The following is a 20,188-nucleotide window of genomic DNA, read 5'->3' on the forward strand; positions in this document are numbered from 1 at the left end:
AAATCTTTAAATTGATAAGTGTTGTTGCAATGTAATGAAAACATAATGGAGTATCCAGGAACCGCAACCAAAAGCTGTATTCAGAGATAAACCTCTCCAGACATCATATTTCACGAAAGAAAATTGGTTGATTAATGGAATCCGCAAGGTTCAAATTACAAGCACAAACAATTAGAATCAGAATTGTATTACTCCAGGGTAGACCCCAAATTCTCCCTGATATATCTGTTTTTGTAGCTTTTCCCTATCCCTGACACCTAACGAATTATTTTCAACATGTTCACTGCATAAAAAGGTATTAATTAAAGTTACAGCAAAAGACATATGAGAGCAAAATATATAATTTTTGGCATTGGCAATCATTGGTTTTTCTTATTAAGTTAAGCAGAGCTATTATAGCAGGTTTGTTGTTTGTTTTTGCAACACAAAACGTAGAGTATTTCTGCCAAGAGCTAAAAATATTTTATGCATGTAAAGTGGCCTTTTTTTTCCTTAAAAAAAGAGAGATTCTTTATGAAAAGTCGAACACATAGATAAAACTAACATCTGATCCAAATGGAAAGACAGTTTTCATACTTGCCAAAATTTACCTGAACAGTTATATTTAGCTTGAATAACAGCTGTGAAGACAATGTACTGAATTCATGAAATCTGAAGTTTAGAAGATGGTCTAAGTCTATGACTTCGTGGTTGCAAGATTAAAATCTAGTATACGTTTTATTTTAGAGTCTTCTTTTTTTTATAATAGAAATGTTAATTTCTCTTAGTTTTGTAGATGAAAATATTTGTATATGTGTCTTTATGATGATTCTATCCTATTTGGTATGTTTTCTTTAGTTTTTTTTTTATTGACATTAATAGGTATTTTTCCATTTATTTTTTTAATTTACTCTATTTACTATATATCATATTTTTTGGTTTCAGGCTTCGGGGATTTTTTTCTCTGTAAATCTATAAAATTCATAATGAAATTCACAATTTATATTGAGTACTTTACAATCTTTCCTTGAGTTCAAGAGCTATTTTACAAAAATATTCATTTCAGAAATGTCTTGCTTTGTTTAAAAGATACAGCTTTGAGTTTCAGTATGAAAAATTAAATCTTTTAAATATTCTTCAAGAATATATGTAAAAGACAAAAAATAAAGAAGTAAATTCCCACATAGCTTAAATATTAAACCCAATTAAATAGGGACAGTGGCTCTTAAGGGATTTTACTGTGAGATCATTGCATAAATATGAGCAAGAAAACCAAACCAAGCTAATAAAGAAGGATATCCTCCTCTGAAGTTAATGTGAGGTTTATGAGTTAATGTGCATTTACAAGAGCTAGGTCTGATTCTGTTGTTTTAAATCTCTAAACATGAAGATCCCTGAACACTTACATATAGAAATTTCCTAAAATTTGATTAAAAGCTAACATGTACCTGCTGTTTTCTCTACTCCATTGTGGAAAAATGGAGTGAAAACAGTAAAATATCAACCCTTATTTCTTTACTGCTTAGTGCATTTTGATATCACATGGGCAAAAATGTCAAAAGTTAGCACTGTTTTTTTTTCCCATCTCCTGTTCACCATTTTTTTTTTTAACTCCAAAAAAGGCTAGATTTCTCAAAAATGTGCTCCCTGGTTTGAAACCGTGGATGTCAAGTTTCAGCCCAGAGCAAATTTTTATGGCTGAGTAATAAATCCCTGAAACTCAAGGTTCGTAAGGGAAGTGCTGACACAGCCCTAACTACTATGCAGCCGTGTGAATGGCGCCACGATTATATCTGCTAGAGATTCTTTAAAAAGTTTGCAAAATACTGTCTTGCTTAAAAAAAAAAAAAAAAAAAAGCTAGAGAGAGTTTGATGCCAACATAAACATGCTTTTAACCCATTATGTGCTAATTTGCAGAAAAGCCATTAATAGAGAAAAAGGCACACAGAGCAGCAGTACAGGAAATGTACTTCAAACTCCTTTTTGACTTTTAACAGGACTTTAATCAATTCCATGAAGCATGAGTAACAGTTAAAACTGGAGGGTGTTTTTGCTCAGAACTTAAGAAGGGGGTTGCAGTGCTTTGCCAGAGAAGACAATTTGGGGATTGGGGCGGGGGGTGGGAGGGAATCTGTGCCAAGACACACACGAGACACCTTGGCTCCTTATCACCCAGAATAGCTTAAGGATGTTTTGCAAGAGGAAAAACCTTTTATTTGTTTATTTTAATAAATCCTGACTTGGTTTGTCTCTTGCTATACCTGTGTTAAAAAAAAGTTCTTACAATTTGAGGTAAAATCTCTCCAATCAAATGCATTTAGACTCTCTCAGAAAAAATAACTCTCCTGCCTTCTGTGGATGCCACTGTTAAAGATGCTGAATCTATTCCCTGCCTTTAGTCGTAGCCCAGAACTTGACAGTAATCAAAATCATTCAATGCCTGAGCAGGCTGAAGTGAGTACATATGATCAATGTGTACCCATTCCTATAAAAGTCCCCAGCGACAATGGTGTGCCACATACTATGCTGGAGCCACAGGCATCTTTAATTTAATTTCTCTCTTTATTTCAGAGAGAGAGAAAGAGAGAGAGAGAGCGTGAGTGAGGAAGAGGGGCAAAGGGAGAGAGGTAGAGGACCTTAAGCAGGCTCTATGCTCAGCACAGAGCCTGGTGCAGGGCTGGACCCCACCACCTCGGGGATCATGACCTGAGTCGAAATCAAAAGTCAGATGTTCCACCGACTGAGCCACCCAGGTGCCCATCACAGGCATTTAAAATTTAAAAATCAAATGAACTTCTTATTTTTAAAATTTTTTTTTAATGTTTATTTATTTTTTGAGAGAGAGAGAGAGAGAGAGAGTTTGAGCAGGGAGGGGCAGAGAGAGAGAGGGAGACACAGAATCCGAAGCGGGCTCCAGTCTCCGAGCTGTCAGCACAGAGCCCGATGTGGGGCTCGAACTCACAAGCTGTGAGATCATGACCTGAGCCAAAGTCAGACGCTTAACTGACTGAGCCACCCAGGCGCCCCTCAAATGAACTTCTAATTAAACTTCTGTTGGTCTATATTTGGGACTTAGCAGGGAATATGGAAGTATCTTTTAATTTTTTAATAATGTATATTTATTTTTGAAAGAGAGAGACTGAGTGCAAGTGGGGCAGGGGGAGACACAGAATCTGAAACAGGGTCCAGGCTCCCAGCTGTCAGCATAGAGCCCAACGTGGGGCTCAAACCTACAGATCACAAGATCATCAGACCGAAGTCGGATGCTTAACGGACTGAGCCACCCAGGCGCCCCTGGAAAAATCTTTTAAATCTGCACTCTGTTTTCAGACATACTTCGTTTGTCGGTAAGAATGACGATTTCAAAATTCTTTTATCTCCATGGGCTAAGAATTTCACAGGGACACAAACTTAGATTTTTAAGGATAGAGCACCTGGAGGATTGATTGTCTTCCCTTTTCTTTTTTCTTTCTTGCTTTTGACATCCAGTGCTATGTCAGGATGATACCATCATGATAAAATGTATAGTCTTTGCTGTCAAACGGCAAATCCTGCTCATACACTTCTACAGTGTGTGTCCTTGGGTAAGTTTTTAGACCTCTCTCTTCCTGGTTCTCCATCTATAAAGTAAGAATAATAGTAGTATCTGCTTCAAAAGGATGTTCTGAGATGTAGATAATATCTGTAAAGGGCACAGGAGAAAGCTGAGTACACGGGAAGCCCTTAATAAATGCTCATCATTATTATCACTGAAACATGGAAAGTTTCGCTCTTCATACAGGCAGAGCTATGGAAGCACACTTTGAACAGTAGAGTTAATAGTAATGATCATTGCTAATATTTCTGTGTAGATCACATGAATAAACTTCAGAATTTATTAACAAAATAATTATATCTGCTTCTTCCCTTTACTATTATCATTCAGAATATCCGATGCAGTGAACTAGGTAACATGACAATTGATAACAATTATCTTATGTTTTCACTCTTTAGTAATAATTTTACTGAATTGTGACTGGACTTGTTGCTGGAATTGTGGCTAGCTTGCATTTTATTTACTTCTTTCTCTCGCACATGAGAAAGTGGCAGAGAAAGAGGGAAGGAGGGAGAGAGAGAGGGAGGGAGAGGGAGAGAGAGAGAGAGAGAGAGAGAGAGAGAGAGAGAGAGAATCCTAAACAGGCTCCAGACTCAGCACAAAGCCTGATGCAGGGCTCAATCTCATGACCATGAGATCATGACCTGAGCTGAAATCAAGAGTCAGATGCTTAACCCACTGAATCACCCAGGCACCCCTCTATTTTATTTACTTCTATCAGTCAAAAAACAGATGACTCTTGCTTTGGGGATTACAGTTTATGGTGCTAAATGTAATGTGCTGAAAACCTTCCACATAGGGAGTATGTGTTTAATTTTTACTTACCAGGATAGCCCCTAAGTTGGTAAAAAAAACCCAACAATAACAATAAATTGATGACTAATTTACCTCCCATACCATACCTTCTTTCACCTCCTGTTTTTGGTCTTGGTTTTCCAGTTCTGAATCATGCGCAACTTTAGGTTCTACCATTTCCTCATCTTCCTCATCCTCTAGAAGAAAGAAAGAGAAAAATGCATTATTTTCTTTCCTTCAAATCAAAGCCTTTGGTTGATGGTGGGAGGTAGGGCCAAAGGGTAAAGTTCCAATCATTTAGGGCAACTTCTAAGTAAATCAGTCCTCAATGAATGCCCAAGATATATGTTCATGAATATATGAATAAATTATCTCCAAAAGGGGCCTCTTTGAAAGTCCCCCAAGCTGCTGAGAAAACCACCCGAGTCGGCACCTGCTAACATCCATCTCCAGGCCCTCACCACATGGGATGTCTTGGAATTGCCTCTCTGACCTCTGAAGCTTCTTCAGAGATGACCCAGGAACAGATCTCAAAATGTTTCCACCTGGGGCACATTCTCCACAGGGAACACCTGCTGTACAGACGACTCATTTCCAATTTAATTCTCACCAAATTAATTTGTTTTTGACCTACAGGAAAGGGTTAAATACAGGTCTGACCCCAGGTCAAATGCCATTGGCAACTAAACAACCAGGGGGTAGAGTCCCAAAAGTCACTGCCATTGGCCTGGGAGAAAGCAACCAACCTGAAATCGCATTTACACATTCAGAGCAGCTCATGCATTAATGTGAATTTAATGAGCACCAACAAATGGACCCAGTCTGCTACCACTGCCAGATGTTATAGTGCCCTTCCTGCCCTATGCAAATGTGTGCTCGTTCTGTCTGCTCTCAACCTGCCTTTCTTAGAGGCCCCTTTCATTATAGAGTGCTTGAAATCATCAGCCACAAAGTAGAAGATGTAGGGGGGAGTCAAGGTGTCACAAGAAAATCCAGTGTAGAGAAATAAAATAATACAAAAAATTAAAACTTGCTTTCACAGTTTAAAAAATATATTGTCTTCTCTCTTAAGTATAATATTCACTGTAGGTTATTTATTTCATTGGTTCAAATGGAATTTAAAAGAAATGACTTCACTTCCTCCCCTGCCCCTACATTCATTCATATATTCATTCATCCATCAAATATTTACAGACTTTCTGTAAGATCTCAAGCTCTATGGATAGTCTCATTTCCATCATAATAAATCCTGAGATTTACATCAACTAAAAATTTCAGCCCCAACCACTTAGGGAATGCATTATAAATGCATACCTAAATGCCCAAATAAATATCTATAGCCTGAAAAGCAACTCCAAAAGTCTGACTACATTAAGCAAGTGATCTGGGGAAGAAATATCAACTTTAAAAATTTGAACATATTAAGTGTAGCATTGCAATTTAGATATTAAAATTTTTTTAATGTAAATTTCATTGAAATACAATACTCTAAGTGCATATGTATATACTGTGGAACCAACCTCATTACTTTATAACCACACTATAAACATATCAGAAAGAATGTAGAACACTTTTAAGGAAAATGGTCATTTATTAGTAACACATTTATTATCAGTACATTATTTCTAATACATACCTAAGAGGTAAAGAGTTGCACTTGGAATTTTGAAAAGAACACTGAGTTACTCTGATTTTTAGACAAATAAACCCTTAAAGTGTTAAGTTATAAGCAGCACATTTAAGTCCTTATCCATATATAAAGATATTACTGCTATCTACCCATTACCAACCTGCTTGAAAAGTCGTGAACCTGCACATCATGTATCCTGATCCAAAGACCTGACACAAAACCTTAGGAGGTACTAGCCTCCTCTTCTGGTAAACCTGGGATGGAGAGGCAATCTTCAAAAGTCCACTAATCTGCTAGTAAGTGGCTCTATTTCTGAACCTTCTAGAGACATTTATTACTTTTTTTAAAGTTTTAAAAAATTTATTTAAATTCAAGTTAGTTAACATACAGTGTAGTCTTGGTTGCAGAAGTAGAACCCAGTGATTCATCACTTACATATAACACCCCGTGTCCATCCCAACAAGTGCCCTTCTTAATGCCCGTCACACATTTGACTCATCCCCCCATCCTCCTCCCCTCCACCAACCCTGTTTGCTCTCTGTATTGAAGAGTAGAGACATTTCTTTAAACTTACTGGATTTAGCAGCAATGCCCTGACACTTACAAAATGCAAGTAAATACAACAAATACAAAACTGATAGGGCATGTATTATGAATTGAGTCCTGTTTTGCCTTCTCCCCAACCAAATATTTGTATGTTGAGGTTCTAACCCTTAGGATTTCAGAATGTGACTTTATTTGAAAATAGGATCATTGCAGATATATTTAGTTAAGATGAGATCAGACTGGAGTAGGTGGGCACCTAATCCAATATTATAAAAAGGAGAAATTTAGACATGGGCACACATAGGGAGAATGCCAGGGGAAGCTGAAAAAGACTGGGGTGATGTTTCTACCAGCTAAAGAGTGCCAAAGATTGTTAGCCCACAACCAGAAACTAGGGAAAAGGCACAGAACAGATTTTTCCTCACAGCCGTCAGAAGGAACCAACCATGTCAACACCTTGATCTCAGAATCACCTGGCCTCCAAAACTGAGACATTCCATTTCTACTGCTTAAACCACCCAGAATTGTAGTACTTTGTAATAGCAGCCTGAGCAAACTAATACAGCCAGTAGAGTGCCCTGCTTTCTATGACCCTATAAGGTAGTGGAAGAGATACAGGACATATACCATAATAACACCTAAGGCAAGGATGTAAAATCTAATTTATTTACCAGAACTTGGTACCATCAGTCTAATAGATGAAGAGAGAGATTAATCTCCCCCAAAGAAACTCACAACCACATCAAATTTTCAAGTTTTGTCTGGTTCTGCCTGTTTTCAGATCTACGATCTGTAACCATCAGGCATACAGCCTCCTTCGTCAGAGCATGATGTGAAATAGAAAGGCCTTGCGGAAAGGCCTAAAGTAGAAGCTCAGTTGCAGTGTAAGGACAGGCTTGGAGAGGCTCTTCGAGGTGGATATGGCGTGGCCTCCATAAGAATCGCTCTTCTGCTTCTAAGAGGCAAGTGCACACAAGGCTCAGCTGAGAAGTTAGGTTTCACATCCTGCACAGCTATATATGATGGACTGTCTTATTTATTAAGGATACATATGCTGCATCCACATTCTATTCACATTCTCATGTTGGAATCCACTGCCCTGAGACCAGACTGTCAATGCCTACCACAAAGCATTAGTTCCTCTGGCTGAACAGATTCACAAGTTGGGCAGGGATCAGCACATCAAAGGAAGTAATTGATCTGGGTCTGAGCCTGGAGTCTACATCTTGCCAGCCCCTCGATTTTACATAATTCATAGAAACTCTTGGAGGCCCTGTTTCTTCATCTGCTGAATTGGGATAATAATCCTTTCTTAAAATCCAGTGTTGTTGTAAGAATAACCAAATTAAATAATTGATCTGAACTTTCTTTTTAAACCAAGAGAGTTGGGGATACCTGTATACAGAAACCTCCAAACAAATGTTGCATTAGCTTGCATATCAACCAAACATTTATTGAGCACTTACTATGTACCAGGTGCTGGGAATATGAGAAGGAATAAGACAGAAAAAAAAATCCCTGTGCTCATGGAGCTTCATTTGAGGTAGGGGAGAAAAACAACAAACAAATAAACAAAATATATATTATATCTGATAAATGTTGTGGGGGAAATAGAAAGCCAGAAAGGGAGACTGGGCATGCTGGTAAGGGGAGGAAGAGTTGAAATTTAAAATAGAGTCATCAGAAAAGGCCACACTGAGGTGACATTTGAGCAAAAAGTTCAAGGAGTCAAGGGAGTGAGCCGTGTGAAGATCTTGGAGAAGACCCATAACAACAGATTCTTCCATCTTATTCTGTGGACCCAGGGGTTCAATGGGTCACGGTTTAAATTAATTTATTATCAGTTCCTTTGACTATAGAAAATAGCTGTGCTTTCATTAGAGCCATCTGTTTGTACATTCCCATCTTCTAGTTCTTAAAATGAAGTCGGTTTCCCCAAATGACTCGGGTTAGTATCACATTGTATCAAATTCTTGGGGCACCTGAGTGGCTCAGTTAAGCAAAGAACTCTTGATTCCAGCTCTGCGCTGACAGCATGGAGCCTGCTTGAGATTCTCTCTCTCTCTCTCTCTCTCTCTCTCTCTCTCTCTCTCTCTCTCCTCCTCCCCCATTAATACACTTTCTCTCTCTCAAAAATAAGTAAATAAACATTTAAAAAATAGTATCAAATTCTCATCTTTCACAGCTATAAAGGTCTTTATTTTCAACATTAGTTCCTGGAAGAGTCAAAATGCAACATTGTGACGGAAAGTGTTGTATAAGGGCTTGGCTCTAAAAAGGGCTAGGTTTGTGATAGCAATGTGTAGGTTTATACACAAAGTATGCAGGAAAATCACAGGTTATCTAATTATTTAAATAGAAAATTCTTCCCCAGAGAACGTTTTTGACTGAATGTAAGAAAACCAAATACTTACAGTGTTTATAATACGTGCAAAGTCCTACAATGAAATACTGTGAATAATAGAAAAACAAATAAAAAAAATAATATCTGACCTTTTAAAGTGGTTAAAAACCAGTTGCAGGCATTAATTTTTTAGTGGCCACAGAATTCTTTGTCTTTCAGCCTTTGAAAGACACAAAGCAAGTGTTTCAGTGGATTTGTTAAGGAAATAAAACACAAGAGACTGGTTCGTTTCTCTGCATACTGATATGTTTGCCTTGCTCAGCAAAGAGAGTGTATTTTTCTTTAAGACTCTGGTTTCCTTTCTGGTGCAATTGGAATTACTTCTGTTGAAACCATTTTCAAAACAGTTAAATAACTTTAAAGAAAAGGATTTATGTAGACCCGCTACAGACCACTGATATATGAGTTGTGCCACTAGTTCATACCCGGTTACATTTCCTCTGAGATTGGAGGGGAAAAAAAATACCACCCATGTATGGTTTCCTGTACCAGGTCCACACAAGAAATTAAACTAGTGTAGGCAGAAGTTAATTACCTGTCAGTCCAAGGGGCTAATTTCAAACAATGGCATCTTTTAGACACTTTATTTTATTTAGCACCCAAATTCTGCTGTCCCCGGTCGCTGCATGCATTCCTTTAAAGTTGGGGAGATCTTTGGTAACCACTGTCCTTCTCCTGAAGATATCCTAAAGGTCTAAGAACGAACACTTGCATGTTCAGCGGCAACCACACATAACACACTTAGCACAAGGCCTGACCCTCTGTGTGAGCTCTGGAAGGGTTGTCTGCTCTAACCACCTGCGTTTCAGAGTGAAGTCAAGGTTGTCCATTTAAACGTGCTGTGGTCCTTTAATTGTTGATCTGCTCTGATGGCCTCAGAGTTGAGACTTTGGAAGGGGAGTGCCGGGGAATGTCTGTCACTGTTTGGCAATACAGTATGAAAACTCCTTTCTGCCCGGGGGTATCCCTCTTGCAGTACTGGTATATTGGTAACATGCTGAGCCCCTGCTTTCTTCTCCTGAAGCCCAAAGGGAGACATCTTCCTGCTCCCCAGCTCCTACTGACCAGAACAGAGGCAGGATCCAAGCGATAGTCAGACTGGATGTTCCTAACTGGGCCTTTGTCTTTGCAGCCAGGAGGCAAAACCAAGGGAATAGTAAGGATTAATTTTTGGCAGCATGCCGTAGTAGCAGCAACACCCGACATCCTGGCCAGATTGTTCCAGAGGTTCACAGTCTGGGTTCCCTTGGTCTCTGCTCCTTTTTAAGCCTGTTCCTTCTGCCTCCTGTTGATCCTGTGAGCACCAGATTTCCTTCCAATAAATCTCACCAGGGGTGATGTCAACACCAGATTTCCTTCCAATAAATCCCACTGGACTTAGTGCCTGCTGCTTGCAACCAGAACCCTGAGCAACACAGGGCGGCCCTCTGTGAAGAGAAGGGCTTGTTTTTACAAGGTCAATGGGTTCTCACTTTCCTCTGCTCTCTCAGGGACTGCAAAACCCCAGGGCAAGAGGGTCTGAGTGCCCAGCCCTCACCCTTCCTGCCCAGCTTCTGGCTTTTCATGAGGGGGCTCTGGCCCCTCCATGTAAGACCATTGAGTCTGATCAGGTGGAGGAAGGCTGCAGGGAGCAGAATGGGTCATTTCACTCTACCCTTCTCGATTCCAAAGGGCATCTTGCTGTTACCAAAGGGGAAGTCACAACGCAATAACACATGACTTTGAATCCAACAGGCTAATGACTCTAGATGCACAATTACTTTATGTACCACTTAGAAAACCGATTACTGCTAATTAAGCTATAACACATCATGAATTCTAACATGAAAAATTGTGAATGCTGGAATTGATAAAATAATTTGTGGCTTAGAAATGAAGAGAAACTAGCTTCCCAAAGATAAAAGGGATGGCAAGGACACAGAGTCAAGTCTAAATCACGCTTATTGGTATACTACTATCAGTGAACAGATTTGGAGATACAAGGCACATTTGTTTTAAAAGATATATTGCTTTCAACCTAAGAACAAATGCTCTAGCCATTTAATATATAATTCTATGTATAAATATTTCAGAGGATAACTGTTTTAAAAACATATATAAAATTTTTCAATAGAAAAGCACCCTGGAGCCTGCTTCAGATTCTGTGTCTCCCTCCCTCCCTCCCTCCCTCCCTCCCTCTTTCTCTTTCCCTCTCTCTCTCTCTCTGCCTCTTCCCCACTTGCACTCTCTCTCTCTCTCTCAAAAATAAACAAACATTAAAAATTAAAAGAAAGAGAAAGAAAAATAGAAAAATTAGGATTTATTTTTCAATTTAAAGCATAATTCACTCTAAGGAAGGTATTCTTTGCAGGTCTGTGCTTTGCTTCATCTTTTCTCATATCAAGTCCACTCTGGATAATACTTACACCCATGTCTTCCATCATCACCCACAAACTGAAACCTTTCCAGACTCCAGATTCTGTATTGCACATTCCAACATGAATGTATCACAGGCATTTCACATTTGACATGTTCAAATCAGAACTCCTGCCTTCTCCCGAGACCTGCTCCTTTGATTACATTCTCTATCCTACCCTGTGGTACCATCATTCACATGGCTTCACAGTTGGACACCAGAATATATATCACCCTTCAATTTCTCTTGGGCACCGGGACCTATAAGAAGGGGTCTCTAAGTCCTGTCAATTCCTCACTACCAGTTTTGTTCTGTATTTCTAGTAGTTTTATTTATTTTTTATTATTTAAAAAACACATCTATGTATATTTTCTACACCAAAACAACAACAACGACAAAATTCCACCAAACCAAAAACAAACAAACAACAAAACCAAAACTCTGTAACTCCCTAAAAATGTTAGGGTAAAATCCCATAGCTCCTTGTCTTTTCCACCTCATCTTCCATTCTGGACAATGCACAACCACCCGATGTCCCAGTAGGTTCATGCCTCAAAAGCACTGCATGTAATTTTTTTGTGTCTGTGTTGGTCTTCCCTTCAATATCCAGGAGTTAATTATAACTAGCCTTTGGTGATACAATTCCAGAGCTTTAACACTTCCTCCCAACAAGATTTGTTGACCCCTTTCATTGTTCCACCACCCCACCTTGTACCTTGTATATATCTCTATGACAACACATCTCAGACCACTTAAAATTAAGTTTATTCATCTACCTCCACAACCAGATGAAAAGTCCCCAAAGACCTACTCTTGTTAGTATCATCAATGTCAAGTACTGAGACTAACAAAATCAAGACAGGTGCTTGATCTGGAAAGATAGTTATGAATCACATCATATAGGACCTTGCATGACAGAGCAAGTTTGGACTTCTTTCTAGAGATGAGTATCCTCCTTTTAATAAACACAAATCTCAGGTAGTCCATATTATTTAAAATTTCAAAGGGAATTCAAGGCACTGGTAATGCCAAATATGGCTTTTAAAACCTCACTTATCTCCTTGCCAGTCAGCCCTTTATGCACATTCTAATATATTTAAGAGGTGGCTTGACTCTTGATGAAAACTATTCTTCCTAACCTTCCTTACAGAGAACCAGAGGCTTTTAAAAACACAAGAGAGAAAGTCTAATTTTGTTTAAGAATATGGAGGCAAGATGGAGGGTGGAGGAATTTGGGAAAGCCTGGAATAAGGGAGACAGTGAGAAGGTAAACTATAGCTGTAGTCCAAGCAACAGACGATGAGAACTTGACCTAAGATGGTTCAGTTGCCAATGGGCATGATGAATTGGACTGAATTTAGACATATGTTTATACAACAGACAGTGAGGGCTCTCGTACAGAACTCATTCGAGTCACCCTATCCTTGGACCAACTTTGTGTACAGTTAGCCAACTTTGCCAGGAGTCCAAAGAGAGCCACCCTCCCGATATGTATCACAGCGGCCAAAATAAAGTATAACGTGCACCACTGAATGCTTACACAAACCAAGGTGAGCGCCTCTGTGCTTTAAAAATATGCAGGAAAGACATATTTTGTGGGATTTTCAGTAAGCACTTTGTTAAATATACTACATGGTAATATTTAAAAAACCTTCACTTTCTGGTCTAGAAAAATCTGGCCAGAGTAAAGAAAACATACATTTCTCATCGTACAGAGCGCTCCTGTTAACACTCTAGGCCACATCAGTTCTCTCCTAAGGCTCTAACATGACAGTACTTGGAAAGTGTACTTCCTGGTGGAATGACACCCAAGGCATTGCAAATGGGAGGAAATGAAAGAATATGTTCAAAACGAGAAAGGAAGCCAGAGAATAGTACTTTTTAGCAGCTGTTTCTGAAACTTGTAACTGTGCTGATATATAATACGTGTGCGGTAAATATGTGTTGAATTAAGCTGACACAGGTTAGCTAGCTCTCGTGGAAGGGCGGAGACCAGGAAGAGAACAATGCCCTTCTCAGAGATGTCCAGGCAGGAGTTCATGGGTAACTTTAGCACTTGATGTTTGGGTATGGGAAGGCTTGATTGATCTGTATTTCCACAAATTTTCCTGCTTAAAAACCTTTAATGGCTCCCTATTGCCTAAATTAGCTCAGCATTTAAGGCTCATCCCCGTTTGACCCCAATTTAATTCTCCAATGTTGCTCAAAGCATAATAGTTCCTGATTCAATGTGTATGAAATAGGCCAAGTTTGTTGTCAGTAACCACCCTCCATCCTACCCCTCTTCAGTCTTGTATATATTTCAGGCCCCCTGTCTCTCAAGCTTTCTCAGGAAGTCATGGAGTCCGCAACCACAGAGGAGAGCAGTTGGATGAACTAATTCACACCAATGGATTAGAGAATGACAACCCAAATCAATTAATCTCCAAAGGCAAACTACAGCTTTCACAGGACTTGGGAAGAAGAAAGATTTTGAAAGAGCAGAGCCAACCCTCAAATCAGTCCCCTATTCTACATTCTTGGAGGCAGAACCACCCATTGCACAACTACAGAAAGCAGCATTCCCATCGTGCTCTATATGAATATGTGAATAGGGCTTCCTGGAGTTACATAGAGCATAGACTCTGTGTCTATCCTTAACAGTCTTATTTGTATAGATGTCTACACACACATACACACACACACACTCACACACACACACACACACACACACACACACACACACAATCAGGGCAATAATTCAAAACACTTGTAAATGTAGTTCTTGGCTGCTTGGAAAGGAAGAAGCTCTAGTTTCTCCTGTTCAGACTTAAATCCTTTTGCTGCCTACTTTTGAATTTGGATAATCCTATACCCTATTCCTTGTTTCCTCTACCATTTTTCCAAATGTGCAAATATGTACTTGTTCCTAGTGGGAGTGCTGTTTGTGAAATGAAAACTGGGCTCCCAGGGAAAGAGATGCCATCATATTTACTTTCAAGAGCAAGTGTAGATATGTCCCAGAGGAGGGTGAAGCTCAAGGTCTCCAGGTGCTCAAATGGTTATTGTGTTATGTTAACTGGTAAAAACAGAGGAAAATAAGTAGAAGCCTTTTAGAAACATTATGTTGCCTGTAAATAAATTGTTCATAACAAGAAAGTGCTACCTTCCATCTCTAAGAATTGTCAACTTTATTAATGTCAGAACAATCACATCAATCACGGCACATGTAGATCATCCACTGTTGCATGTCCTCTGGTATTCTTTTTATTCATAGGATCAAATCTTGTTAGTTTTATCTCTTGGTATCTCTTACCTCTTATCTCTTTCTCCATGCCTAGCCGTGCTACAAACAGCATTGTCAGATTAACCATATTAAACAGAACTCTGTTCACATAAATTTCCTTGTGAAAGCTGTGATGGGTCCCATCACATGCAGAACAAAAGCTGGATTCTTGGCCACATCTTCAAGTCTTCTACGGCCTGGCCCCAGCATGTGCTTCCTGCCTGAATTTCCTCTACTGACATTATGGCTGCTGCACAAACTTCCACATTCCATCTACCCTTTGGTTCATGCTTCTCCCTCAGCTAGACTCTCTCCTTCCCTTCCTTTTACAAAATATGAGCCTAATAATGTGTCAGGCACTATTCCAGGTGCTGGAGACACAGCAGTGAACAAAACTTCCTGCCTCCATGGAGCGTGCATTCTAGTGGGGGGGGGGGGGGGACAGATGACGGAGAAGATAAGTAAGTCAAGTATGTGGTAGGTTGGGGAGTTTCAAGTGCTGAAGAGAAAAAGCAAAGCAGGGAAAGGAGGCAGAAGTGGTAGGCATCACAATTTTTACACAGGTAGCTCGAGAGGTCCTTGCCGAGAGATCCCATTTGAAAAAAAACCCAAGGAACTGAGGGATCAAGCCTTGTGGATACCTGGGGAAGGCATTCTAAGTAGAGGAAACAAAAGCTCAAGGGCAGGATTTTGCCTGGAGTGCTCAAGCCCTCAAATGCCTTCACATCTTCCCCACATGTAAAATACAGCTGTACTTCAAGATCCGATTCAAATGACCCCCAGCTCCTAAATCTCTCCCATTCTCCCTCATTCGGAGGGATTTCTTCTTCATTTAAGGCTTCAAAGCACTTCATCTGGGTCTCTTTTAACTACTTTTTTTTTCATCTGAAGAATTATTATGTTTAAGATGACAGCATTTATCATTCTCCACTTGATCTACTACATATTTATTTTAAGTAGAATACCCCTGTACTTTCATGAGTTTACTTCTCCAACTGAGAGTCTCCATTTCTTGGGAGTAGGATGCATTAATTACTCATATTTATTGATCCCAGGATGATTGTTAAGTATTTTTTACTGTTTTAAATGTTAGTAATCTCGCTTCTCCAGTAGTTCCAGTAGTAGATTTTCTGAGGGGTTTCTCATTGATTTAGCTGGATCCCAAATCTCCTCATTCGATTTCAGATTCTAAGGTTCTTTTCCTTGATCATGAGGTCTTGTCATCACCGACAGCAACAAATGTCAAAACTTATTCAGAGACTCTGTACACTCCTTGCGAAGTTCATGGTCCTTGACTTTGTTTCTTGTCCTGGTCACTGTCATTAGATACTTACTCATCACCTAACGCACGCTCAGATCTGTTCTAGGCCTCATGGAAAAATGATAGCTATTAATTTATCAGATCACATGCGTCAAGCTTTGTGGTAAATTTTTTATGTCCATTAGCCTGTTTAATCCTCATAAGGACTCACTGAGGCAGACACAGTGGGTTCTCTCTATATATGAGAAAATTGGGGCTAAGAACAGAAAGATGATCTGCCTCAGGTCACAGAGTTACAGGAAGCAAAAGAGCCAAGATTCATACCCATGTTTCCCCAGCTCCCAAACTCTCTCAATTTACTGCTAAAGCCTAGCAAACAGTATAAAGGTGGAGAAGGGAACTGTAATGGACATTTGTGGCTTTGACCACCCAGAATCCACCATCCCACTTCTTGGAATAATAGTCCCTTTATTCCTCTTCGGTGCACCCATCTCTTCCCAATCCCAGCTAAATAAATCCTACCTAAGATTTGGGGGATAATTTTGTATCTGAGGCAACGACCAATGAGACTTAATCTCAGTATTTTACTTTGCACCACCAGTAGAATGACCATATCATCTAGTGTCCCATTTGGGATACTTCTGGAAGGAATTCAGAGCAATGAATATTTAAGCAGGGCTGGCAGATTTCGTGAAGGAGGACTGCCTGGGTAAACTGGGACATGTGGTCACTCCCTGCAAGAGGGAAGTGGAAACCTCTCTTATATTGGACTGCATGACTATTCTAGCTAAACCAGGATACATGCTCACTCTAACCATCAGGAGGTGGATTCCTCTCCTCCACTGGACTGGTGTTACACTAATGTGGCACTGAAGCTGTCCTTCATCTGACATATGGAGTGTGAGCAAGAATCAGTAAATAAAACAGGGCCAAAAGACGGACAGTAGTAAGTAACAGTTTGACACCTAAATTGAACAGTTGCTGAAGCCATCATGTGCCTAGAATTTAGGGCCTAGATTTTTGTTCGTAAGAGCCAACAAAATTCCTTTGGGCTTAAGTGATTCTGTGTTGGTTTCTCTGTTCCTTATAACCAAAGAAAGTTCAAAAGGTCAATAATGAATCATTGTTGAGTACCCAATTTTGTATTCTGTATTTTCACTACATGATCTCCTGGAGCATGCAAACTATCCTGCAAGGTAGCACAGAGTTAAATGCAAGAGTTCCATGCCATGCCACTCAGCTTCAACTCCTCCTACCGTTTAGTAGCAACTTTTGGCTACTGACTCAACTCCTTGTGCCTCAGTTTCCTCAGCTGTTGAATACGGAATTGCCTTCCTTGGAAAATGACGATTTTTGAATTGCTTAATATATGTAAAGAACACTTTATATTATTGATGAGGAAACTGAGACTCAAAGAAGTTACATAAGGTGCTGAAACTCAATCGGCTACTAAATTATAGAGGCAGATTTTGAACCCAAGACTTTGAGGCGCTAAATTCCTTTCTGTTTCAGCACTGTGTCCACAATGTCTCCTGGTTGCTTGAACTAGGCTCTGAAGGATGGAGATACCTCAATGGTTTCGGAGGAGAGAAGAAGCATGGCCAGTGGAGAGTAAAGTTCATGAAGTGGCAAAGCCGTTTAGGAGCACAGTTGAAAAACAAAGCTGCCCCCATGTTCTGTCCAACAGAGCCCAGCTTCCCTTTCCTTGCCTATTCCAGTTTCTGTGTGGCTTTAGCACTGCAAGGAGGCTGCATCACAATCCATGTGTAGGTTGAGAAGTGTTTCTATTTACTTCAGGGGGGTCCGCTCGGACAGTCTTGTTTTCTCCAGTACAAGACCATGCCTACGGGACATGCCCTCCTCCAGCTCAAACTGCATGGGTTACGTTCTTCCCTTGCTGACCTGCTTCAACCGAGCTAGCTTCCTAGGCTTTTCTTGATCCTGCCAGGAACTTCCACGTCTCCTGGCGTTTGCATTTTCTCTTCCCTCTGCCAGGAATACTCTTCATTCAAATATTCACGTGTCTTTCTCATGACATTTTTAGAGTCCCTGTTCAAATGTCACATCATCTGTGAGGTCTTCCCTATGCGACCTATATAATATAGCGACATGCCTCCCCCCACTCTGCCCTGGCACACGGCACTTGTTTTCCCCTTACTCTGATTTTTTTTTTTCATTTCATAGCACTGGTTTTGTACGTTTATTTATATATGTATTTACTGTCTGTCTCCCACCACTGGAATGGGAATTCTACAATATCAGTGACTGTGACTCTTCTCTGCTGTATCCAAAGCACCCAGAAAACAGCTGGGTATGTGCTAGGTGTCAATAAATATTCGTTGGATGGTAAGATGACTGAACACACAAAGACCAGCAAGACAGTGCTGCATCTTGAAATAAGCATGTGATTCCTGAAGGCAGCAGGGTGATTGAAGTCCCTGTTATGGAAATCAGGACTCCTCCTATCCCACTACCACCTTGTCATGGATGTCCATGACCCTACAGATCTTGTTCCTTGAAATGGGAATTAACTATCCCTTCAGCATTCTTATTCTCTAGAAAATGGAAATGAGATCATGAGTACTTTTTACTGACTGTCATTTCAGCATTTTCTCATTCTGGTGTCCAGTCCCCAGCCTAGAGAGAACTGATACATTTTCCATCTGGAAATACATCAAAATTCATCACAGTCCAATTCTAAGGGAAGATCATTAGCACATTTGTTTGCTTTTATCCTGGCATTAACAACTCTATTTGGGGCTAAATTATTTCCCCTGGTTTCAATGTCAAGTTTTCCCATTGGCTCAAATATGAAGTCCCTTGTCTGTCAGTGCAATAATTTTCTATTAATTATAAAAGAAGAAAGCTGGCAGTTTGAGAGTCTTAAGGGAAGCATTTGTCTAATCCAAGAAACGGATTTTCCAGTTACTTGGACTAAGTACAACTCTCAGTTGTGGTCAGATTCACAGATTTCAAAGTGCCCCTTGTTTTTACTTTCTGGTCAGTCTAGACAGACATGGTTCTTTCCTTCATTTTTCAAGCTGTTGAAACACCACATTGGTCACAAGAATCTGAATCTCCAGAGAATCAGTGGAGCAGTCCTTCACCAGAGACTCCATAACTTTCTATTGAACACCCCTCTGAGTAGAACAACTTTGGTGGTGCTAGGAGAGACTTCACTTCGAAGTCTCAGTTTGAATGTAAAAATGATGTCGTGACAACACAAATAATGGTCACTACTGTCCTATCTGTAATGGAAACATAGTCAAGTGGTTAGAGCATGCAGTCTTTGCCTGTTCTCAGTTATTTCAGTTTCATGCAGAAGGTCCTCACCCAAATGAAATTGCCCTTTTTTAAAAAAAATTTTTTTTTAACATTTATTTATTTTTGAGGCAGAGAGAGACAGAGCATGAATGAGGGAGGGGCAGAGAGAGAGGGAGACACAGAATCAGAAGCAGGCTCCAGGCTCTGAGCCATCAGCCCAGAGCCTGACACGGGGCTCGAACTCACGGACCGCGAGATCGTGACCTGAGCTGAAGTCGGACGCTCAACCGACTGAGCCACCCAGGCGCCCCTGAAATTGCCCTTTTAAACAGTAATTCTTCTATTCATTATAATTGGACAATGTTCTTGAGAACCTGCTATATGCAAAGCCTTGACTACATCTCATGTGGGCCACAGAAATGAATCTAGAGAGATGCTTGAACGCAAAAAAGTTTGGCATTTGAACAGAGGAAGGACAACTGCATGAAAATATCTCCATCAGAGGAGAGAATGCCTGGAGAAGTGTTATGGGAATTCAATAGGGGTCAAGTTAACTTCTGGCAGGGAGAGTACAGACAGAGAGAGAAGAAAGGGAAACAGATTTTTTATGGACTTTAATTTTAGTCAGATCTTGAGGACTGGTGGCATCTAGATAGGGATGTAGAGATAGGAATGCAGAGTATCATTCCAAGAAGAGGAAAAAGCATTGCAAATGCATGACAATAGAAAGATGTATTAATATCAGGATAAATACCAGGGTAAGTAAATACACATTTGCTATTTGATCCACTCAGCTCTGTTGAGAAACAGCACTTTAAATCCACATGGCTTCCACTAATGCCAAAGAGGGTTAAGGAATCCTAGGTACTTAGTAGTGCCATGACCCAGGAGGATGATTTTCCCATCAGACGTTTTGAGGTAGGTAAATTCTGTATACGTTTCTTCTCCGGAGATAGCATAGGGAGAACATGATCTTATTCGTGATCGTTTGTTATATGATGAGTAAAAGATTGATTTCTAGGCTCCTGTAAGATTTATTTTCTCATCCGTAAA

General features: G+C 40.0%; 1 protein-coding gene across 5 annotated transcripts in view; it reads right to left on the bottom strand.

The window, feature by feature from the left end:
* Nucleotides 1-20,188, bottom strand: part of DYNC1I1 (dynein cytoplasmic 1 intermediate chain 1) — a 314,344-nt gene that overhangs the window by 121,754 nt on the left and 172,402 nt on the right. For all 5 annotated transcript variants that reach the window (XM_058725021.1, XM_058725023.1, XM_058725020.1 and 2 more), the window contains one exon: nt 4,478-4,567. In XM_058725021.1, coding sequence (XP_058581004.1) covers nt 4,478-4,567 — 90 coding nt within the window. The remainder of the gene's footprint in view (nt 1-4,477; nt 4,568-20,188) is intronic.

The sequence above is a fragment of the Neofelis nebulosa genome, chromosome 4 (assembly GCF_028018385.1).
Source record: "Neofelis nebulosa isolate mNeoNeb1 chromosome 4, mNeoNeb1.pri, whole genome shotgun sequence".
Lineage (NCBI taxonomy): Eukaryota > Metazoa > Chordata > Mammalia > Carnivora > Felidae > Neofelis > Neofelis nebulosa.